The following is a 23493-nucleotide window of genomic DNA, read 5'->3' as shown; positions in this document are numbered from 1 at the left end:
CAGGTTCACAGTGAGATTGCTGAAGGGGTAGGACCATATCCCACGTGTCTTCATGCTTCATCTCCTGCTCTGGCCTGATGGTGCTGCTGAAGAGAACCCTGGAAAGGGCAGGAGAGGCTGCTCCTGCAGCTATTCTGTGTGATGGCTGGACTGAGAGAGGAGCGTGCTTCTCTACTCATCTACAGCCAGCAGGGATTTCATCCAGCACCTGCCAGGATCCTGACCACAGGATGCAGCAGCAGTCAGTGGTCAGCTATAGAGCGAGGCAGCTCTCCCAGAGGGAGGCCTTGGAACAGCATGGGTCAGGCAGCCGTAAGCTATTTTATTTTGAACTACACCTTGCTGTTTCTCCAGGCAAACAGCACTGTTGGGAACAGCAGACCTTGATCACTTGCCTGAGTTAGTTTAAGGTCACCATTCAGCAGCTGCTGCCACCACCACTAGCTAAATTCAGCACAGTGGTAGTTCCTATAGGAACATGGAGCAAAGAGAGCCATCACCACCCCATGAGCCTCTCTTAGGGAGCAACTGAGAGAGGCAGCTGCTCCTAGACCCTGCTGAGCACCAGGCTCTGCCCTCCCAGAGGCCTGGCTGTGCTTACACACAACCACCAGCCCACAATTGCTTTTATCTGGTAGCCACAATTGACTCTTTCTCCCCACAGCTGAAGGTTGTGATTGAGGATTACCTGGAGGAGTACAATCAAGTCAACACCCCAGAGCTGAAGCTTGTGCTTTTCATGGATGCGATACAGCACATCTGCCGAATCAGCCGGATCCTGCGGCAGGCTCCAGGGAATGCTCTTCTCCTGGGTGTTGGGGGAAGTGGGAGACAGTCTCTCACCAGACTAGCGTCTCACATGTAAGTAATGCGCTCCTATGCACATAATGTGGAGCAGCTCCATTGGGGCTGCCTCCAAAGAATCTCTCTTCCTGCCCTTCCTGCTACTGGTTACACATTTTTCTGGTTGCTGACTCTTGAGATTTAATGCTCAAGAGCTAGGCCTCAGTTAACATGCACATCTACACTAGAAAAATCCTTCCTGGGAGGGGGGCAGCAGGAACACAAAGACAAGAGTTACTAGTGACAAGTGATCAAGTGACACTGGCAGCCTGGCAAGTAGGACTTGTGAGTCTTGGGAGCTGAGGGGCCTCAACAGGGGAACATGAAGAGCCAGGGAACTAGGCTGGGGAAGCAAATTCTTCCAGCTCTGAATACAGGGTGTGATTTTAGAGAAACGCAGTCACGGTTCCCAGGTGCACCAGCCTCCAAGGGTAGCATCACAAAAAAAATCCACGTTGAGTTGCTCCCTCTGCACTCTGAGGCACTGGGCCTAAGAAGCAGTGTGACTCTGTTAGCTCATGGAGTTGTACTTCTCCTGGTTTCTAGCTAGCTCAGGTATCTCTGCTTTGAGTAAAACATGCCCTTGGGTTGGTGGCTGAACATGCACAAGGACAGGTGTGTGCTCAGGACACATTGTAGGAAAACCACTTGCTTGAGTCCTCTCTGTCTGAGTCCACAGCATATACTCAGGATTAACAAAAGAGGATATTTTAATTGGATGTAACTCCACAGGCTTCTCTTTCCTTTAGGGCAGATTATGAGTGTTTCCAGATCGAACTGTCCAAAAATTATGGCATGACTGAATGGCGAGATGACGTGAGGAAGATCATGATGAAGGCAGGCCTTCAAAGTCTACCCAAGACGTTCCTGTTCGTAGACACACAGGTACAGGACTATTAGCATGGTGGACTCTGTCTCAAAAGGAGTCAGAAACACATCTCTAAGCTCAATAAATCCCCCTAAAGAAAAAGAGGATTGAGGAGGTTGATACAAACTAGGCACAACTTGTATTATTTCTTAAGTAGCCCGTCTTCATCATCTTATAAAAAGCCTCAGGGATACTAAAGGTGGTGCATTTGTTGCTAGAGGGACTGTAGAGCTGTGTGTGAGTGGGCTGATTCTTCTGTTGCTCAAGGAAGTGTCTTTCAGCTCCAAGGGTTTGGTGGGATCAAAGATTTTAGACCCAGCTGCCTGAAGGTAAGCACTATGCTGACCACTGATACTCGAAGTGCTAAGCAGCATCATTCTCTTTCTTTTCAAAGATACCAGTAGATTTAGGGCCTTATGCGTGCTGGTTCCACAGGATAATGTTGGCTTGTTACTGTAAACTGTAGCTTGCTAATGACTAGGCCAACTTCTGGAATTCACGGTTATGTTCCCCATAGGCTTTTTTACTGCCTTCATTATCATAGGAACCGAGTCCCTTCTGGCAGCGCCCTAAGTAGTGAGATGAGCATCTGTCAAATGCTGCTTGTTCCTACATCCTTTTCCCTGCGGTGAGAAGCATATGTGGGAGAAGGGGGGCATGGGAGGGTGCATTTAGTCAAGTAGATGGATACTGTGTATTTTTGATTTAGCAAAGGTGGAGAGGTGAGTGTAGCTCTGGAGGGAGATCATCCCACAGACTGTGACACATCCCTACAATTACTCTGTCTCCCACATCAATGAGCTTTATCCTAACAGTGAAGTGTTCTGTGCTGGAGGAACAAAGACCCAGAGCAACCTGGTGTCTGGTTGCAGAGTCATTGCGAGGCCGGGAGCAAGGCCCCGAGTACAGATTTGTCTGTAAGGAGATGGTGAGTGGGCAGAAGGAGGCTTGTTCTCAGACACAAACGCCAACCCCTGAAACAGCTGAACATGGCTGTTCAATTGGAAATGCTGGACAAGGATCAGAGTATGCTTTACTGGAGCTGAGTGATCATAGAAATGATTTCTTATAACAGAGGCTGAGGGCTATATTTATCCAGAAGTGATATACATGGCATGTGGAGAAATTACTGTCTTATGACTTAGAAAACTGCCTTTTTATTTTTTTTTCCCCCCATCATCTACTTAGATTAAAAATGAATCCTTCCTTGAGGATATCAACAACCTGCTCAACTCAGGTGATGTTCCCAACATTTACAGCCCTGATGATCAAGAACAGATCATGACAGCTATGAAGCCTGTTGTTCGAGATCTAGGGCAGCAGCCCACCAAGGCCAATTTGATGGCTGCATACACAGGACGGGTTCGCAGCAATATCCACATGGTCCTGTGCATGAGGTACAGTTCAGGGATAGGACTCTGTGCTGTCAATGTTAATTATTCCATCCTTGTCCTTTGTCTTGCATCACTTTGTCATGGAACCTTCGTTTCCAAGCCCCTGACTTTGGAGGAGGAGTAAGGTTTGCATACCACCTTTCCATAGGACTGGATACTTTTTTTTTCTTTTTTTTAACACTTTGCTGGTTTCAAGATGAAGTTTGAAAAGTTTAAGAATATGATTATATGCAATACAGATTAAATACAATCTTCCTCCTCCTTCATGCACCATTGAGCTGTTTGTTACAAAAATACCTTGCTTGAATTTGGGGCTCAGTTAGCACCATATTTACTACGAATCTAGTGCATAGTCCACGAGCAGCTTGCTTGCTTGCAGGAGGGCTGCCTGCCAGAAGGTACAGGGCATTCTCAGTACAAGTGGAAGAATCAGAGCCATGAGTTTGGTCCAGTGATGTGATCTCTGCACTCACCTGCTTGAAATAGACTTCAGATCACATTTATTTCTTACCCCTTAAGTGTTCTCTCTAGGGAGGGAACCTAGAAAACATCACCCCACTACCATCTTAAGACTTCCAGAATATACCCATGACTTCTAAGCAGTGAGCTGTGACATGCAGCTCAGGACATGCAGCTCACTGCCTGAACTTTCATTCCCTATTTCCCTCCCTCCTTCTTCCTTGGGTATATTCCCTTCCTTCTTACTCTGTAAGAGTCCAGGATGGTTCTAGGGAAGTAGGAAAAATATTTTATCGTTGTATCTGTAGTTAGTTGTAACATCTCTTTTCTGCATGTCTTTCCCTCAGCCCTATTGGAGAAGTCTTCCGTGCACGCTTGAGACAGTTCCCCTCTCTTGTGAACTGCTGTACCATCAACTGGTTTAACGAGTGGCCTGCTGAAGCCCTGCAGTGCGTTGCCTCCTCCTTCTTGCATGAGATCCCACATCTTGGTGCCAGCACTGAAGATGTCAGTGGGATGGTAGGTGCTACACTCAACACACAGAACAGGTCCTGTATGCTTAATGTGCCATGTCTCTGGGTACACATAGACAATGGATGCAGGACGCACCTGCAGAAAGGTCCTGTGCTATAGCAGAAATGTTTCGTGGCAGGGTCATTCAAATACAGAACTGGTTAGCTTTTAGTATGCCTTGAAATGGGCATGTCCATTTGTCACCCTCTCTGTGGCATTGAAGCCCACACACATATATAAGGTTTGCAGTGACTTTATACTTAGGCTCTTTGTAAGCCCCTCGTGCTCTCTGGGGGCATCACATAGACTTGGCTGCCCCATGTTCAGTACTGAATAAGATTGTTTCTTTCCTTTCTCCTTATAGGTTCGAGTATGCGTAGAAATCCATCAGAGCGTGGCAAAGAAGTGCCAAGTGTACCTAGCAGAACTGGCCAGACACAATTATGTCACTCCCAAGAGCTACCTCGAGTTCCTCAGCATCTTCAGTTCCCTGATTGGAAAGAAGAAACAGGAACTGAAGACAGCCAAGAACAGGATGAAAAGTGGCCTGGACAAGGTTTGTCCCTTGCTCCCAGGAGAGCTTTGGGCACCCCTTACCTGCTCTGACCAGTGTATTTATAGCTGCAAAGATGCCCTATACATCTCCTGCGTAACAGGAGAAAACTAATGCTAAAGCAAATGAGAACTATGCCTTCTGCCAGGGCCAGTCTTTTTGAAGGTCTGAGTCTGTAACAGCTCTAAAAGAATGATGGGGACCACAGACCTCTCTGTAGTTCATCATCTCTCAGGATGTTCCTTATTAACCTTTTAATTCAAAGCCATGTAATAGCAACATTGTTCTGCTGACTGATTGCCATGAGCTTATGAAGTCATGTGCAGGCACCATTAGGTACTACTGTTTATAAGCACACCACAGCACCAGCCTGTTGCTTAAGCAGGGACTAGGGCAAGGCCTGCTTTGTACAGCCTGACACTGGGCAGGGAGCACCCTCCTGGGCAGCACAGCCCTTTCCTGGGGCTTTCTATGGCTGCTGCCAGTGCTCTCACTCTGCTCTGTTCCCACAGCTCCTGCAAACAGCAGAGGATGTAGCCAGGATGCAGGAGGAGCTGGAGTCTGCCCGCCCTCTCCTGGCACAGGCAGCCAAGGACACGCTGGCAACCATGGAGCAACTGCAGGTACTGCTGCTGGACAGCCCTGCACTTTCCAAGTCTGGACACGGGGCCTGGGGAGACCTTGTGGGGGTTGTACAAAATCCTGCTTGATCTGACAGTAAAAATGCCCAAGATTAGCACAGAGCAGGTATTTATGCAGAGCAGCACTGCCAGCAAGAACAGGGTCCCTGTTCTGGGATTGGTAGGGGCCAGTCACAACGTACCAGCCAGTTGCTAGCAGAAGTGATGGCTCACATGCCCCTGTCAAACCACAACCCAGGGGTCAATCAGCCAAGCTACCAGCTCCCTTTCCTCACTGGTTTAGATCCTTGCAAGCACAGACTAGCAACACTACTAACACAATCCTCAGGTGGCCTGAGCAGCTCTAAGCCCAGACTGTTGTTGCTCAAAGGGATCATTCCCCCACATCCCATCCCCAGGGAGCTGATCCAGCTGCAGCCTGCCCCAGCTAGCCCAAACCTCATGGATCATCACACAGACACTCATGCCACTGCAGAAGAGGGAACTGTCCTGTGTTGGCTGTCACTACCTTCCCTCCTCCTTGTGTTCCTCCCTGCCTACCTCCTACTGTGGGATGGCCAGACTGAGACAGAGGGAACAGACACTAATCTCATACAGCTCTGCAAGCAAAGAGGAAAGAGTCTGCAATCTCTCATCTTCCCACATAGCTTTGGGAAGGTGACCTGATCCACTCACAGAAAAAGATTTGGCTATATTCCACATTCCTTTTATACCTCCTGGTAGTGTTTTAACCCTGGGGGTAGACAGAAGTGACAGTTTTAGAAACAAACCCTCAGCATATCTTCTTATTTCTCCATCTCCCTATGAATTTGCATCCCTACACATCCTTTCCCTATACTAACAGGAAAAATTGGTACAGCAGCTAATTCCTGCAGGACTAACACCATTCCAGGCACAGCCAGAGCTGGAGCTTGTGGATGATCTCTACAGGCTGACAAAACCCTCCTGCCAGTATGATGCAGAAAGGGGATCCCGTCTCTCTGCTAGAAGAAAACACATAACCTGCCAGCACAGCTGTGATCCTTACCTAGCAGTGCTGAGCCAAGCCAAAGGGGTGCTCTGGCTCCAGCATGTTTCTGAGGCTGTCTCTGGTGTTGCAGGTGGACACAGCTGTGGCTGAAGAGACAAGAAGTGCTGTGCAGGCTGAGGAGATGAAGGCCAAATTGAAAGCTCAGACAGCCCAAGCCATTGCAGATGATGCTCAGAAGGACTTGGCTGAAGCCCTCCCAGCCCTGGATGCTGCTCTTGCCAGCCTGAGGAACCTCAACAAGAGTGATGTTACAGAGGTAACTGGGTCAAGGGGGAGGGTGGCAGAGCTCGGTCTGGTCCTGGACGGCCACTCACTTTGCAGCAATTCTCCTTCTATAGGCTTGCAGCATCCCCAGCCTTTTCCAGCATCTCCATCCATCCCCCTGGACTCACACTCTGGGCAGCTGCCCATGCAGCTTCTCAGCTTCACTCCTTCAGAAGCAAAGAGTTTTGAAGGGCAGAAAGGCTGCAACTGGCTCCCAGGTGTTCCTACATGTTGTTTCCAACTTGTGCCAGAGAGGGTGTTGAGGAGGGCTCACCCCATGGTGCCTGTCCATGGGGGTAGGCAGCAGGCAGTACCACAATGCAACCCCGAGTATTGACTGCGCAGCACAGGGACAGATCTAGCAGCACACTAGAAGAGGAAGAGGCAATGGCTGGTGGGCTGACTTCAAGGAATACTGGCTTGAAATAGGATAGGCAGAGAAAGGAGGGTGATTATAGGATAGGCAGAGAAAGGAGAGTGATTCTGAGCCTGGCAATTGTCACAGCCCATAGCGAAGAGAGCAGAGTCAGCAAGTACAAGATTTCACTGCACAGGGTGTAACAGCTGTGGAGGGGAGGGACAGGCTTATTGCTCTGCAGTTGTGAATAACACACCTTTATTCCCCACAAAACATACAAAACTCCTTTCCCCAGAAAGTGGGAAAAGACACAGACAGTGTCAGTCCACTTGCCCTCAGCACCCATCCTCTTGTAGAGTTGACATGAAAAGTCTCCTGTCTATACAAGGCTTCCAGTGCCAACTCACAAGATGCATCAATTCCTTACATGTCATCTAACCCACCCACGAGCTTCAGGAAACTCTTCATTTAAGCAATAAGCTCCCTGCTGCTTTTAAGCCCAGCTGCTGGGCCATGACCCAAGTAACCTGTCACTGGAACCAGGACCACCAGAGTTTTCTCCCAGTCCAGGATTAATGACCCAGCCCAACTGAAAGAGGACACCACTTCTATGGCAGGGAGCGAGCATCTCTGACCTACTCCTTTGCCTAGGGCAGCTCCATCAGTGGTCCCTTGGAGGAAGCTGACACCTGCTTCTCCACTATCTCTCTCAGCCGGTCCTCATCACTGTAAAAATACACATAAAGGTTGCACTGTGTCTGCAGGATAGGGCCCTCCAGGGATCTGCGTTTGACCTTCAAGTCACTCAGGAGGTCTGTCAGCATTTCGTAGAGGTTGTCCTGCATGGTGATCAGTTGCTGCATCAACTCAGTGATCTCCTGAGGGGCAGAGCTCAAACACATGTGAACATGTGGAAAGAGAGCGATTTCCTCCCACCTGTGGAACAGCTGAGCCCACCAGAAACAAACTGCCCAGCTGACTGTGGCCTCCAAACACATCCAGTCCAAGGAACAGAGGTAGCTTACTGGGCCACCCTGGCTAAGGCACCCCAAACTCTACTTAACAGCACATGCGAAGCAGTGAGAATCATTTTTGTCCCTCAGCCAGCCACTGCCTCACTGGATAGCTTTTGGGACAAGGCAAGGATCATGCCAACCTCCGCTCCCTCTGTGGGCTGAGAGGCAGTAAGTTCTCCCCCCTGCACGCAGGGAGGATGGCACAGAGGGCTCTGACTCACAGCCCTGTGCCACCCAGCAAGGCCTGGCGGAGCAGGAGTGCTTGCTTACCAGAGGGGAGAGCTGCAGCTGGTTGGAGCTGTTGTATAGCAGCCGGTAGAGCACCTCCATGGAAGACTCTAGGGCAGGGACCTGGGACATAGGAGCTGCCAGCTGTGCTTCCAGCACCTTCTGCTCCTGAACCAACTGGGAACACTGGGCTGCTATGGCCTTATAGCTGCGGAAGACCTGCTGCTCCTGGTCTTGCCCCACCAGCATGTCCCAGAGCCTGCAAGAGGGGAGAGCCAGCCAGTGGTGTGAGCAGTGTGCCAGTCCTGAGGAAGAACAGGGCTCAGGGGACATTGTGCGCTGTAGGACTAGGATGCAAGCAACTGTGGGGCAACAATGAGAGGACAGCCACTCCTGGTGAGCAGCCTGTGTCCTGGAAGTCTGGAAAGAACACCATAAAGGACCAGGTTGGCTCAAGAGCCAGTCAGGGACTCCCTGCTGGCAGACACCAGCACCAGCTACTCCAGAGCTGTGCAGGGAGGACTGAGAAGCCCCTGTGAGTGCAGGACACACAACCAGAGAAAGCTCTCGCTCCAAGCAGCTTGTGCTTCCTTCTGGCCTAGCTCTCCTTCTCCATGGCTGAAGACTTGCCTCTACACTCTCCACCTTCACATCCTAGGAAAACCTCTGTTCTTTGTACTCATTCCCTTCTCCAAGCCCATACTTTGCTGCATCAGCCCTAGCCAGCCAGGAAGAAGCAGATGCCATGTTCTGGGGAATTTCACACCGCCATGGAGTCAGGGTGGCTCTGCACTGGCAGAAGACCACTGCTAGACTGCCTGGTAGCTTGGGTCTGCCACATGCCTCTCCCATTCCCATGCCAGCTCCTCCACGTTTAGTTTATTCCTCGTGCACACACACACCCAGGCCCTTACCGTACAGCAGAGAGATCTTTGGGGTCTATCCATATGCGTGGACAATGCTTCTGGGAGTATCTGGCATCTTTGAATCTTTGGGAGCTGTGGGACCTGGCAGCACATCTGCAATGTCTGCTCGAGGGCATCGCCTTCCAGGATTGGCTTGCCTGCATCCAACAGGGCATCGTAGGCCTCCACCTCAGCTAGGCTCAGCACATTCTCCTCACTTACTGTGCTGCAGAACCACTCAAGGAACTGCTTTGTTTGAGGGCAGTCAAAGAGCCAGTCAAAGTCCTTCTCACAGAGCATGTCTGCATGGGGGTAGACCAGCTTCAGTGTTGCCACAAACTGTGCCACTCTGTTGACTGTGTCCAGTGGGACACCCTTGGAGTATCTCTGGCTGAACATGGCAAGGGTGGTCAGCACTAGAAGGGAAAAAGCAGGAGTCATTCTTAAGGGTCCTGACACCCACAGCCATCTCAAGGGTGCCGCAGCAGCACTCCTAGCTGCCTGCTTGAGGAAAGACTCAAGCAGTCCCTCCACAAGTGCTGCAGATCAGCTCATGGGGTACAGAATTGCTGTGGTGGGGTACAAGACAAATGAGAGCCCACACAGCAAGGGAGAAAGCCTGCCCGTGACCCATTTCCATACAGCCTCCTCCCCAGGGCCATACAGATCTAGCTTCTTTGCTAAGACATCTTCAGCCTGTAGGACATATCTACGAGAGCATCAGGGCAGGCTTTTTCAGCCTACCTAGTTTGCTCCATGCCCTTTCTGATAACCAGCTTTCCCTTCAAATATCTCTCTCCTTCCTGCCTGTGCATTGCATCCTCTAAATGTCCTGCCTCTGGTCCCAGTCTGCCCTGGGCCAGCTGAGGGATGAGCACCCTATCTCACCAAGAACCAGGCCAACCCACTGTCTCCATTTGGGTTTTGAAGGTACGAGCAATGCAGCGGCCTCCTCTCGGTGTGAAGATGGTGATTGAAGCAGTCTGCATTATGAAAGGAATCAAGCCCAAAAGGGTGGCAGGAGAAAAGCTAGGCTCCAAGGTGGATGACTACTGGGAGCCTGGCAGGGCCCTTCTCCAGGACCCAGGGAAGTTCCTGGACAGCCTGTTTAAGTACGATAAGGTAAGTAGTGGCAGAGGGAGGCTGTGACCAGGGATCAGGTATTGCCTCACAGAGATCCTTCTCACAGCAATGAAGCTTAAAGCTCCTTGTGGGCAACACCCTTCAGCAGCACAGAGGATGAGGACGTATTTGGTCTGGAAGTCCTTGTGTCAGCTGGCTGCACTTCGTTGCCTTGGGCAATGGAACCCAGACACTCAGGTTTTCCCCTTCTGTCCCTCTGCTTTTTCCGTGCAGAGGAGCTGGATGGAAGTGGTATAGGAAGGGATTTACCCAATCCCAAAGCTGTGCTTCCCAGGCCTCAACATGCAGCAATTTGATTCCTCTTGCTCCAGTGCAATGCCTTAACCATCCTGCTAGGTCCTGGGGCAGGCTGCAGCCACTGGAGGAAGCCCTTTAAGGCCCTCCTCAGTCAGATCTCTAGCACCCTTATCACCAATCTCCTTTCCCTCCCACCATTCCTCACAGGACAATATTGCGGACACTGTAATCAGGGCCATCCAGCCCTACATTGACAGTGAGGAGTTTCAGCCAGCTGCCATTGCCAAGGTCTCCAAAGCTTGCACCTCCATCTGCCAGTGGGTGCGTGCCATGCACAAGTACCACTTTGTGGCCAAGGTCGTGGAGCCCAAGCGGGTAAGAGACAGCGTGACCCAGTTGCTCTAGGTGTTAGGGAACACAGTACTAGCAGCCTCCTTCTGCAGGGGATGCTGAGAGTCACCGTGTTCTGCAGATCAGGATGTGATGTTCAGACCAAGCCTTAGCAGAGCCAAAGCCTCAAAACCCATTAACATAATAAAGTAGAAGAAATAAGCCTAGAATATGCTGGGACAGAAGTGATACCTTGTTCTTAGTGCTGAGTTCCTGGCTCAGCAGAAACTATACTTACAGAAGCAGTCCCACATCTCAGTAGTGTTTCAGCCTTAATACTCTCCAAGCCTAGATACTTTTATTATTTTGGGGCAAGCAGAGGAACCTTTCCTCCTGTTCAACAGTGGGCCACATCCTGAGCTTGCATAAGCTGGCACAGGCTCTTGGCTTTTTGGAGCTAAGCAGAAATGCCTTCCTCACCCCTACTTTTATTCCTGGGCTTGCAGAACATCCCCCTGGAGTTAGGCAGGTCAACCTTTGTCATACAGGGAAGGGTCTCAGTATCAGCTGCTGCTTTTATGGAAAACCAACTCTTGCTCCAGGGTCTCTGGCTTTTGGGGGAAAGAGCCTGGCTGCATGCCCAACATACCCACTGTTTCCTTGTTCATCTCCCCAGCAAGCCTGGAGGGAGGCAGAAGAGGACCTGCGTGCCACTCAGCAGGTCCTTGAGGAAGCTAAGGAACGCCTGAGGGAGGTTGAAGGTGGCATTGCCATGCTGCAAGCCAAGTACAAGATCTGCATAGCCAAGAAGGAGGAGTTGGAGATGAAGTGTGATCAGTGTCAGCAGAGACTGGTTCGCGCCGATATGGTAAGGGACAGAGCTGGGTCCTGCCTGCTAACATGAGATAACCTGATTTCAGGTCAAGGAGCCCAGTGGTGAAAACATCTGCGTGCCTGCAACTCACGACAATCCTAGGTTGAAGCTGCCTGGCCAGATCTCAGCAGCACCACAGGACTGGGGAAGCTAAGCTAGCCAGGCACTGGTGTGAAAAGCTGCTGTCCTGTGCACAGCTTCTTCAGCCAGTAGTGGGTCTCCAGGACAGCTGAGAGCAGCCCACTAATCCCAGGATTAAGTGCTCAAAGCTGGGGACAGAATTCAGGATAAGGCAGGGGCCACCCCACAACCTCTGGTCACTAAAGTCACCTGCAGCATTACCCAGAGAGCAGCAGGTCCAGGACACAAGGTTAGACCACACAGCAGCTCTCATGTGTGCAACTTATCCCACAGCTCATAAACAGCCTGGCTGATGAGAAGGTGCGCTGGCAAGAGACTGTAGAGAACCTGGATTCCAAGATCAACAACATCACTGGGGACATGCTGGTTGCAGCAGGCTTTGTGGCCTACCTGGGCCCTTTTACAGTAAGTGTGCAATGCTCCCTGCAAGGGACTTCGTTAGCTGCTCTGTTCTCCTGGCCTCTTGCTGGCCAGATCCGCTGGGAGAAAGGAATAGGGCAAAAGGGTGCAAGATCCCTCCTGGATCTCTCTCCATTTGTGCCAGAGGCTGCACAGGGCCCCATTTGAATGGAAACAGGAGGGTTTAGATGCTCACAGCAGGCTAGCTGCAACTAAAAGAAAGGCTATGATGGTGTTTCTCCTGGCAGGGACACTACCGCATAGCACTGTGCAAGGAGTGGCTGAGGCAGCTGTCAGAAAACAACATTCCTCACACCAAGGAGCCAAACCTGATCAGCACCCTTGGAGACCCCGTGGAAATCAGCTCCTGGCAGGCAAGTTGCAGAAAAACCCAACACTTCAGGCTGAAGGTGCCTCAGGCAAAGGCTAAAACACTCAGTTCACCACTCACTAGGATCACATGTACCAAAGGACAGACCCCAAACTAAACAGCTCAGTAACGATCAAGTGCCTCCACACTGCAGAGGCGGAATTGCTGCCAGGGCTTCTTGTGCCATGAGCAGGAGAGGACCTGGCAGCATCCAGGGCAGCAGCAAGCAGCAGCTTTGAGGGGGATCAGCCTTAACCCCTTTACAAACCACAGGCCTAGAGCAAAGCCCTGGCCATAGCTTGCCCAAGCTTAAGTCTGCCAGCACAGCTCTGTCGCATGGCTCAGCCACTTCAGGCAGAGCTGCAGCTCTGGGCTCAGCTGCTGTTAGAGGTACCCTCACCACCATCCCCTAGCCACCACACAGGGGCCAGGGCAGGAAAGGATTTTCTCTGGTCAGCTGTTTTGTGCTACCATGTGTTCCCCACACCTTTTTCTACCCCATTAGATTGCTGGGTTACCCAACGACACCCTGTCTGTGGAGAATGGGGTAATAACACAATTCTCCCAGCGCTGGACTCACTACATAGATCCCCAAGGACAAGCAAACAAGTGGATCAAGAATCTGGTAAGACCTGTGAGGAGGAAAACTAGGTCTGCCAGGACAGTAGAAGCAGTGTTCTGTTAGGAGCTGCGCAGAGCAACCTCAGGCTTTGGGCCCCAGAGCTGCAAGACCCCACACTATCCCAGCCCAGCCTCCCCAGCACCAGGCAGGCTCCACATCCATATTCATCCCAGGTGGATTTCCCTGCCTGGGGAAATCAGCACAGGGCAAGAGGAACCCTGCTGTAAGCAAGTGAGGCATCAGATTCCCACTCTGGCTCTCCACTAGCATTCTGGGGGCCTTACATCCTTCCCCACACCCTAAAATACACAGAACAACACTACCATCTCCCATAACAGCCTTTAGGGTCCCTAGGACAGAAGGGATCAGGGTAGTATTACCTGGCTAGCAAGCACAGTCCCTCCTGCCAGAGTGCTGGGAACACAGACCATCACCTCTTCTCTTCCTCCAGAGAGGCATCCACTGCCCTTTTGAAGGGTCAGGCAGGAGGCTTTGGCAGCTCCTCCTGTTTTGCTCCCCGTGGGCTTTTCCCACCCACCTGCTCTCACTTTGCAGGCAAATGAGCTCTGAGTTACCAGTGTGGGGCTCTGCACGGGTATGACTCTTTGAAGGAGGTTCTCCCCAGTTCCCCCCCTTTCCTGCTGCCTCATTGAGGTGTCTGTAGTTGCCTGGTGACTTGGACTAAACTTGCCAAAATAGCCAAAAACCAAGCAAGAAAAGATATTATTTCTGCTGCTCAGCCCAGTGAGAGGTGTACCATGCACCAGAGCTGGATGTGAAGGTGGGCAGGACACCGCAGGGACCCTGCCCTCCCGTGCTGCCTTTCAGGAGAAGGTGAACAGCCTGGAGGTGGCCAAGCTGAGCGACCGGGACTTCCTCTGCAGTCTGGAAAATGCCATTACCTTTGGGAAGCCCTTCCTGCTGGAGAATGTCGGCGAGGAGCTGGATCCGGCACTCGAGCCTGTCCTGCTGAAACAGGTCCTATGTCTCGCCTTGGCAAGGAGGGGCAGTGGGTACCTGGCTGGGCTGTAAGGGGGCATCTGGCCAGGGTGCAGTGGGACGTGGTGGGTTTGTAGGTCTCTCTGGGCAGGCAGCATTCACGTGGATGCTGCCTGTTCTGTGCTCGCATGTCTTGGCCGGGGCTCCAACATGTTAACAGCCTCCTGTGTACCCCAGTCTCCTGCCAGCAGGCATCTTTGCCTGGGAGGCAGGGCTATGGAATACACCTGCTCTATTCAGGCTTAGGCCTTCAGGTCTGTTGCATGGCTTTGAGCTCCTCTGTCCAGAGGGCCCTCAGACTCTTTCCTCACTGCAGAGCCCAGGGCACAGCAGGATGCCTTCCCTCACAAGAGGTAACCATCCCAGCCTTCCTGTCTTTGTCCCTCTCTGGTACAGACCTACAAACAGCAAGGCAACACTGTGCTGAAGCTGGGGGATACGGTGATCCCCTACCATGAGGGTTTCAAGATGTACATCACTACCAACCTGCCCAATCCTCACTACAGCCCTGAGGTCACCACGAAGCTCACCCTCATCAACTTCACCCTCTCACCCAGGTACCTGCTTACCCCATTAACTGCCCATGCTGCTCAACCTCATTCCTCGCAGTCCTCAAACCCTCGGGCCTGTTGCCTGCACCCCCTCACCTCCATGGCTTTTGTTGTAGTGGCTTGGAAGACCAACTGCTGGGACAGGTGGTGGCTGCGGAGCGGCCTGACTTAGAAGAAGCTAGAAACGAGCTAATTGTTAGCAATGCCAAGATGCATCAGGAGCTGAAGGAGATAGAAGACCAGATCCTGTATCGGCTCAGCACTTCTGAAGGAAACCCCGTAGATGACTTGGAGCTCATCAAAGTGCTGGAGGTGTCCAAGCTCAAGGCAGGAGAGATCCAGGTCAGAGGTGGAGGTGCTCTCCCGCTGCAGCTGCACATCCCCTGCCAGCACTGCACTAACCACGATGTCTCTTCTGTCCTGCAGGCCAAGGTAATCGTGGCAGAACAGACAGAGAAGGACATCAACATCACCCGCCTCCAGTATGTGCCTGTGGCTGTCCGCTCGCAGATCCTCTACTTCTGTGTCTCAGACCTGTCCAATGTGGACCCCATGTACCAGTACTCACTTGAGTGGTTCCTCAACATCTTCCTAATGGGGATCAGTAACTCCGAGAGAGCAGGTGCCTGCCCAGAACTGCCCCCTCCTATCCTCGTCCTCACCCCAAATTCCTGGTCTAGCAGCAGCAGAAGCTAGGACACCTGCAGAGTCAAGGCAAACGTGGCCACTTGCATTGGCTCTTAGCATGATCCAGAGCTGCCCCTAGTTCTGTCCACACAGCAAGGGAAGATGTGGTCACAGCCTGCCCTCCGTTCTCTTCCCCACTACTTTTCTGCTGCCCTGTCTGACCAAGCGGGAGGGATGTTAGTGCCAGGGCACAGACAAGGTACACGCCATCCCGGTAATGGCTCTGCTTGTCACGGAGCTGCCTCCATGCATGGGTCCTGGCTGCTGCCGCCAGGCTGGGAGCAGCTTCCCTGCCCAGCAGTGTGTGTTAGCCAGGGTGCTGGTGGCTGGGCCTGTGTAGGTTGCCGTGGTGCAGTGTGGGCTCCCTCCCAGTGCTGGGGCAGTGTTTTCTTCTGTGTGCTGAGTCTCACAGCCTTGTGCTTTCACAGCGGTTTCTGTGCCAAGTCTATACTTGAGAGCAGCGTCTGTTCTTCCTGGGCAGGGTGCAGGTGTGCCCCTGTGACCAGGAACCGACAGCTGACATGGAGAGCACCCTCCACGTCACCCGTAGCACCCACCACCCTTGTCTGGTTGTTGCCCTTTTTTTCAGACACCGTGAAGGACCGGATCATGAACATCAACAACTACATCACCTTCAGTCTCTACAGCAATGTGTGCCGTAGCCTCTTTCAGAAGCACAAGCTCATGTTTGCCTTCCTGATTTGTGTCCGGATTCTGATGAATGATGGGCAGATCGATATGGTGAGCAAGTTACCTGGGTCCTTTGATGGGATCCCATCAGAGTAACTCAGGCCCAGCCTGTTCAGCCCCCTAGAATAGCATGCTGGGATGGAAAAGGAGCCTTGTTCTCTGGGGCTGGGGGCAGGCTTGGCAGGCTGGTGGGCAAACCCGGGACCTCTCTCTTCACTCCAATCTCAAACTTTTCCCTGTTTCCCTCTGCTATGCAGAGCTGCCTAGCCTGAATCACCTGCAGCTTTTGCCAGTTTGCTGCCAGACTGCTGCAGAGGTTAGCAAGTTTGGAGGGTGCAGGCAGAGATTAGAAGACAGAGAAAAGCTAGTGGCAGCTGGACAGTGATGTTGATCTCACCAGACCCTCCAGTTCGCTTACTCCTCGACACACATACCTGGCAGGAGAGGCAGCCAGAAAGTTACTGCAGGATTTTAGTTGGATATGACACACACCCACGTGCCTCAGGCCCAGGCAGGTAGGCTATAATCCATGACCACGTCCTATCTTGTTCCCAGGATGAGTGGCGGTACCTGCTGTCAGGAGGGACCATAAAGGAGATGAGGGAGAACCCAGCTCCGGCCTGGCTGTACGAGAGAGCGTGGGGAGACATCCTGGCCTTAAGCAGCCTGAAGAACTTCTCTGGCTTTGCCAATGATTTTGCAGCCAACCTTGTAGAGTTCAGGTCCATTTTTGACAGCCCTAAGCCTCACAGGCAAGTGCACCCTGCTTTGTCAGCTTAGCTGTACTGCACCCAGCAGGTAATGGCATCCCTGGGAGAGCACAAGGAGCCAATACAGCCACAGTGGTGACTCTGCTCCCAGTGCAGTGCCACGCAAGGGAGAGGATGAGGCATTGCCTTGTCTCCTCAAGGGTGGCCCTTGCCTGTGCATGTTGCTTGCTCAAGGCAGAGCCACATGATGCCTTAGCCCAGCAGTATTTGGTGCTTTCCCAGTGGAAGCAGCTCTGGCTTGCCTGCTGATGGTTTCAAGGCTATGGACAACAACCTCAGCCACGTGACTGGAAGGCCGTTGTCCCTTCTGTAACCCCAGTGGCTGCCTGCAGGCAACTTGGGTGCTTCTTAGGGAGCTGCAGTATCTGGCACATCCCTCCAAAATGAACCTAAATGCTTTGCAGAGAGCCCCTGCCTGGGAAGTGGGAAGCTGAACTTGATGCCTTCCAGAAGCTGCTAGTTCTGCGGTGTCTGCGGGGAGATAAGATCACTAACGCCATGCAGGACTTTGTGGCACTGAACCTGGATCGGCACTTCATTGAGCCGCAGGTAACCAGCCAAAAGGAAGCGCTGGTGGGACCAGGAGTGGAGCAGGAGGCCTTGCGCTTGCTGTAAATGGGCCATCAGCATTTTCCAGTTGCAGTGAGGGTGCTCATGCCTTTCTGCAGCCACAGTGTTCCCACAGCTGGGGAAACACGTCTCAGACGAGAGATATCGTACGTATTGTCCCCCAGTTAAATCACGCTGGGAGGGGCCAGATAGTGCAGGCATACGAGGGAAGAGTTTGAATGACAAATGAGAAAGTGGTCACTGCCCCGATCCTAATGCTGCCGGAGGAGAGCTGTACTAGGCCCTTATTGAACACGTTTCTGGCCTCAGCACCCAAGAGCACACAGGTACCTTGGAGAGGAGCTAGAGGCCAGCAGGGTGAGGAGATGCTGCGCGTGGTACCGCTGTGGCCCCTCCGCTCTGACCAGCTTTCTGCGTTGCAGACCACTGACCTCTCAGTCGTCTTCAGGGATTCCACTGCTACCACCCCTCTGGTGTTCGTGCTGTCCCCGGGCACCGACCCCGCTGCTGACCTCTACAAGTTTGCTGAAGAAATGAAGTTCTCCCAAAAGCTCTCTGCCATTTCTTTGGGCCAAGGCCAGGTAAGCTGCTGGTGCCCACCTGGGGCACCAAAGTCCTGCTGGCACTCCCAGTGATCTCACCTAGCTCCAAGTAGGTCAAACACCCTTGCAGCACAGTCAAAACACCCTCCTGCCCCAGGGCCCTTACTCACCAACCTTCTACTAGCTGGAGGAGGCAGTTCAGTGTGGGGGCTGCAGCGGTTCCCCCTATAGTGCCCTCTAACTTCCCAAATCCATCGCCAGTTCTTCCATTCCCTCCACCCTCCCACACAGATTTGCAGAAGCTGTAGAAGGGCCTTTGCTGTGCCATCAGACAGCAAAGATCCAGTTGAGCCACGGGGACAAAGCCAGGCTGTAGCTCTGGAAAGTGGTCCTTCCACCCAGCAGCTGTCTCCCTGTCCAGCTCAGCAGGGCACAGCCCGTGAGGAACCAGCACTTCTGAGCGATTCTCATCTGCCTCCTCAGGGCCCCCGGGCTGAAGCCATGATGCACAGTGCCATGGAGCAGGGCAACTGGGTCTTCTTCCAGAACTGCCACCTGGCCCCCAGCTGGATGCCTTCACTGGAGAGACTCGTTGAGGGCATTGACCCCAGCAAGGTGAGCTGTTTTACTGAGCAGCCTGCCCACTTGGAGGATAACAGGCGGGAGGCTGGAGCCCTGGGAGGAGCCCAGATCTAGTCTGATCCCATCCACAGGTTCCCTGTAAAACCAGAGGGTCAGTGCAGGAGCAGCTGCAGTGGCTGTGCCTGCACCCTCCGAGCACTTGCTGCCTTCTGGATTTCCAGGTACATCAGGACTTTCGCCTCTGGCTCACCAGTCTACCAAGCAACCACTTCCCTGTGTCCATCCTCCAGAATGGCTCCAAGATGACCATCGAGCCCCCCCGTGGGGTCAAGGCCAACCTGCTCAAGTCCTATGTTAGTTTCAGTGATGACTTCTTGAATTCTTGCCCCAAGGTAAGACCCAGGTTGTGCTTTGGTTTGCTGTCCCCAGCCCGTGCCTGCTCCAATGTATCCTCTCCACCTGGATGTTGCTCCTCTCCAGCCGTAGAGCTTCCTCTCCACTAGAGCTCTCACGTGCTAGAGAAGGGCTGGTGGTATTTCTCATAAGCCCACATCTACTCTATGATGAGGCAATTAGAAGTTTCACTTTGAGAAGCAGAAGGAACAGGATTGCGGAGGCCTGGCGTAAGACACTTGCAGCTCTCTTTAAGCAAGGGAGTGGGCCACAGCCTTCCCCAGCACAGCAGCCTGACTGAGGTTTCCACCTCTCCAGGCTCCAGTTGGCACTGCTGAATTGGCACCTCTCCCCTGCCAGGTCCCAGCAGGAACTGACCCCATCCAAGGATGCCTCCTCCCACGCTGAGCACCTCTTCTCCCTGCTCCCCTGCCCACAGGTCGCAGAGTTTAAATCCTTGTTGCTGTCACTTTGCTTCTTCCATGGGAACATGCTGGAAAGGAGAAAGTTTGGGCCTCTGGGTTTCAACATCCCCTATGAGTTCACAGATGGAGATCTCCGCATCTGCATCAGTCAGCTACAGATGTTCTTGAGCGAATACACAGACATCCCGTACAAGGTAAGTGCGTGAGCTGGCCCCTCCTGTGGAGGGAATAGGACCATGATGCAGATGCGGGTTGGAAAACCATGGTGGGGTCCCTCACAGGTTCTGAAGTACACAGCTGGGGAGATCAACTACGGCGGCCGTGTGACTGACGACTGGGACAGGCGCTGCATCATGAGTATTTTGGAAGATTTCTACAAGCCTGAGGTTTTAATTCCTGAGTTTGCCTATTCCGAATCAGGGATCTACAAGCAGATCAGTACCTCTTCTGACCTTGATGTGAGTACTCAAGTAATTGCAGCTCATAGGTCCAGAGGGATCATCATAGTGCAAAGGGGATCTGCTCCTCCCTGAAACCCACTGCATTTCCAGTTCCCTGGGGGAAATATAAGTTTGTAAGAATCTGGGGATCTTCAGCTGCTTTCAGGAAGCTGCATCTGTTTCATACAAGAGGAGGAAAATCTTGTCCCTGTGCACAGGAGGTGGTAGTAGCTATCACCAGAGTTCCCCAGCTGAAAGCTTTTGTACTCTGAATCATTTTGATATCACATACCTAAAGTACCCAAGGGGCTCTGCAGGAGACGCAGCAGGAAGCTCCCTGCCAAGCTGCCTGTTCTTATAGCACGTGTTTGCTTCTACACAAGTGCAATTTAACTCCCCGGCCGGACTATAAACCACAGCCATGGCCTCTGCTCAGAGGAGTTGCCACCCCATCAGCCTCCCCAGCAGCCCAAGTCCTGCATTAGCAAGCATTGCTCTGGGCACACATAAGCTGTCCCTAAGTCAAAGCTGTGAGTTGTGTTTCTTGGCTGTGACAGGGGGACAAAGAGCTGTGTGAAAGTTGGATGAATGAATCTCAAATGCCAAGACAAGGACTATCTCCCAACTGACGCTGTGATCTGCTGGATTTAGCTTATCCAGCAACCCTGGCTTAGTCATTTATTTCGGGCCTGGCCCGTAGCAGCCCGAAGGGGCACAGCAGGTTTATCCCCGTGCTCTTGACCTCACAGCCTGTGTGGATTCCTCTCCAGGGCTACCTCCAGTACATCAAGAGCCTGCCACTCAACGACAGCCCAGAGCTCTTTGGTTTACACGACAACGCCAACATCACCTTCGCTCAGAACGAGACCTTTGCTCTGCTGGGGGCCATTATGCAGCTGCAACCCAAGACCTTCACGCTGGGAGGCCGCAGCAGGGAAGAGGTGGGTGCCCCGATCCCGTCAGTGCTCTGGCAGCCAGTGCCCAGTACAGGCAGCGAGCACAAACACCAGCTCTCAGCAGGCGCCACTCTGCCTGCTGGGTGCCAGCAGCGGCACTGCCATCCAGGCGTTAGCTCTCCCCCTTCTCGGCAGCCGCGGCCAGAAGGATGCTTACCCACTTGCTGCCTTCCTTCCAGCTCGTGGAGGAGACCTCCAAGGACATCCTGGCCAAGCTGCCTGCCCCCATGAACCTGCAGGAGGTGATTCACAAATACCCACTGCTCTACGAAGAGTCCATGAACACAGTGCTGGTACAGGAGGTGATCAGGTAAAACCCCTGTGGGATCGGATCCTGGGCCAACAACTGGCTGGTCCCTTGGGGAACAGCAGAGATGTGCAGGCCCCTGCTCCCGCCCACCTTTGAGGAACCTCATTGCTCAGCATGGCAGTGGGGTTGGCAGCCACACAACTGTGTTGTACCAGCTGGGACCTTCAGCTGATCCCTGTCCTGTGGGGACTGATCAGTGTCTCCATCCGCTACCGTCAGCAATTCAGGGCTAGGGGGGCAGCTGTGAGACCCCGTTAAAGAGGAACGGGGTTGGGAATTACATAGAGGAGCTTCACTCATTGTAGAGAGATCCATACCCTCTCTGGCCAGACATGGGCGATAAACCACTGCACTGAGTTGCTCTGTTCCCTCTGCTCTTTCTCTGCAGGTACAACAGGCTCCTGGAGGTGATTGCTCAGACACTGAAGGATTTGCTGAAAGCTCTCAAGGGCCTGGTCGTGATGTCCTCTCGGCTGGAGCTGATGGCCAGCAGCTTGTACAACAACACTGTCCCCGAGGTGTGGAATGCCAAGGTACGTGCCCAGGCCAGCCCAGCTGCCCGCAGGAGCTCACCCGAAGCAGGGAAATGGGTCGTCAGCTGCCACAGCGGGACTGGGCTGTCTCGGGTGGAGCTGGCTCTTGCTCCCCCGTCGCAGAGATGTCTCCTGCCTACTGCAGCTCGCAGTTGTTCCCGGCCCCAGGCTGGATGAATCCCTGGGCTCTGGGCAGCTGTCAGCAACTGGGGCACAAGGTCCAGGGTGTCCTTGGTTGCATTCAGCACCTTCCCCTCTGGGTGCCCCGCAGGCCTACCCGTCGCTGAAGCCTTTGGCATCCTGGGTGAACGACTTGGTGCAGCGGATTGAATTCCTGCAGAAATGGATCAGCCACGGGATCCCCTCTGTGTTCTGGATCAGTGGGTTCTTCTTCCCCCAGGCCTTCCTCACCGGGACACTGCAGAACTTTGCCAGGAAGTCTGTCATCTCCATCGACACCATCTCGTTTAGCTTCAAGGTCAGTAAGTCAGCCAGAAACTCTGGATTTGGCTGGATTATTTTTTTTTTTTTTAATCTGCTGCTAGAAGGCCACAAAGGCAGCAGTTCTAGCCCAGACCTGCCCAAGAGGTGAAGCCACCAGCTGTGCCTTTGTGCTCAGATACACCCACCCACACCGCCAGACCCCTCCACAAGGCCAGCAGAGGCTCCTCTGCCTCTCCAGACCTGCTCACATCCCCCTCCACAGGCTCTCCCACAGCCTCATGATGTGAAATGCCAGAAAACCCATCCCAGCCCATCAGAGAGCTGGGGCAAGCTCCCCTTCAGCAGCGCTGACTTAACTAAGAGCAGCTTAAGGCGGCCCTTGGGGCCGAGCCTTGATCGGGGCCTGGGCCCGCTCTCCTCTGCAGGTAATGAAGGAGTCGGTGAGCGAGCTCACTCGCCATCCTGACGAAGGCTGCTACATCCACGGCTTGTTTCTCGAAGGCGCCCGCTGGGACGCCGCTGCATTTCAGCTAGCGGAGTCGCGCCCCAAGGAGCTTTACACAGAGATGGCCGTCATCTGGCTGCTTCCTGTCCCCAGCCGCAAGCCGCCAGCCACTGGCACCTACCTCTGCCCAATCTATAAAACTCTCACTCGCGCAGGTAGGTACCCTACAGGCAGATCTCCGGAAGCAAGGGAGAGTGTAGAAGCAGCTAGGAAGGGCAGCCCAGGGGAGGCGGCAGGAGTTCCTCCTGCCACACACTGCTATGGAGCGAGGCGCTGTTGGCTGAGACCAGCCAGAGAGAAAAAGATTTCTCCTGCTGTGGTCATGGAGATGACGCAGGCAGGCACCCTGGCTACGCAGCAGCGCCTCTGGCCAGGCTCTCCTCAAGCCCACACCCCAAAATACACGAGCCTCTTTCCCCCAGCCCTGCTCAGCCTGTCACTAGCCGGGGATGGGACAGGGGATCGCGCATGGCGTCACTTGTACAGGACTCCCCGGTCGGTGCGCAGCAGCCAGGGCCGCAGTACCTCTTGCCCTTGCTTCCCCCGTTACAGGCACGCTGTCAACAACGGGCCACTCCACCAACTATGTGATTGCTGTGGAGATCCCTACGGACAAGCCGCAGAAGCATTGGATCAAACGGGGCACAGCCTTGGTCTGCGCCCTGGATTTCTAGCTGGAAAAACCCACCCAGCCCAGGAAACCGTCCCAGCTGAGGGCTTGAGTCGGCGCCTCCGCCATCCCTGCCAGCAGCTGCTCCCCCTCTCCTCCTGCCCTCTGAGCTGTGTCAATAAATTGACTCCACCAGCACCCCATTCACCTGGTGGTGTTGCAATCCCCACAATTTCCTCAAGTTTTTAGCACCACAGAAGAGCTGCCAGCAGGGACACGGCCGGGAGCAGGCACTGGG

The 23493-nt window shown here is 53.2% G+C and overlaps 2 protein-coding genes across 2 annotated transcripts in view; one reads left to right on the top strand and one right to left on the bottom strand.

Moving 5' to 3' along the window:
* DNAH1 (dynein axonemal heavy chain 1) overlaps nucleotides 1–23259 on the top strand; it is a gene marked incomplete at both ends in the record, with an annotated part of 71588 nt that extends 48329 nt beyond the window's left edge. Inside the window, 31 exons of the mRNA XM_082321284.1 lie at nucleotides 665–861; nucleotides 1593–1728; nucleotides 2900–3108; nucleotides 3912–4083; nucleotides 4442–4633; nucleotides 5143–5253; nucleotides 6372–6557; nucleotides 10003–10194; nucleotides 10660–10827; nucleotides 11459–11650; nucleotides 12071–12202; nucleotides 12445–12570; nucleotides 13072–13191; nucleotides 14017–14166; nucleotides 14584–14744; nucleotides 14855–15080; nucleotides 15165–15360; nucleotides 16015–16166; nucleotides 16671–16871; nucleotides 17294–17434; nucleotides 17878–18036; nucleotides 18481–18612; nucleotides 18801–18971; nucleotides 19412–19591; nucleotides 19679–19855; nucleotides 20608–20778; nucleotides 20973–21103; nucleotides 21492–21636; nucleotides 21908–22114; nucleotides 22506–22740; nucleotides 23138–23259. Coding sequence (XP_082177410.1) covers nucleotides 665–861; nucleotides 1593–1728; nucleotides 2900–3108; nucleotides 3912–4083; nucleotides 4442–4633; nucleotides 5143–5253; nucleotides 6372–6557; nucleotides 10003–10194; nucleotides 10660–10827; nucleotides 11459–11650; nucleotides 12071–12202; nucleotides 12445–12570; nucleotides 13072–13191; nucleotides 14017–14166; nucleotides 14584–14744; nucleotides 14855–15080; nucleotides 15165–15360; nucleotides 16015–16166; nucleotides 16671–16871; nucleotides 17294–17434; nucleotides 17878–18036; nucleotides 18481–18612; nucleotides 18801–18971; nucleotides 19412–19591; nucleotides 19679–19855; nucleotides 20608–20778; nucleotides 20973–21103; nucleotides 21492–21636; nucleotides 21908–22114; nucleotides 22506–22740; nucleotides 23138–23259 — 5190 coding nt within the window. The remainder of the gene's footprint in view (nucleotides 1–664; nucleotides 862–1592; nucleotides 1729–2899; nucleotides 3109–3911; nucleotides 4084–4441; nucleotides 4634–5142; nucleotides 5254–6371; nucleotides 6558–10002; nucleotides 10195–10659; nucleotides 10828–11458; nucleotides 11651–12070; nucleotides 12203–12444; nucleotides 12571–13071; nucleotides 13192–14016; nucleotides 14167–14583; nucleotides 14745–14854; nucleotides 15081–15164; nucleotides 15361–16014; nucleotides 16167–16670; nucleotides 16872–17293; nucleotides 17435–17877; nucleotides 18037–18480; nucleotides 18613–18800; nucleotides 18972–19411; nucleotides 19592–19678; nucleotides 19856–20607; nucleotides 20779–20972; nucleotides 21104–21491; nucleotides 21637–21907; nucleotides 22115–22505; nucleotides 22741–23137) is intronic.
* Nucleotides 7571–9513, bottom strand: LOC309594826 (uncharacterized protein; the record flags this gene model as incomplete). Its single annotated transcript, XM_082321230.1, has 4 exons — nucleotides 7571–7801; nucleotides 8210–8426; nucleotides 8871–8917; nucleotides 9082–9513. The coding sequence occupies 4 exons, from the start codon at nucleotides 9511–9513 to the stop codon at nucleotides 7571–7573; spliced, it is 927 nt and encodes a 308-aa protein (XP_082177356.1).
* Nucleotides 23260–23493: the final 234 nt, after the last annotated feature.

This window comes from Platalea leucorodia, assembly GCF_965183815.1.
Source record: "Platalea leucorodia genome assembly, chromosome: 9".
In the NCBI taxonomy this organism is placed as follows: domain Eukaryota; kingdom Metazoa; phylum Chordata; class Aves; order Pelecaniformes; family Threskiornithidae; genus Platalea; species Platalea leucorodia.
The sequence above is the reverse complement of the archived record's forward strand: the minus strand, read 5'-3'. Positions and strand labels throughout refer to the sequence as shown.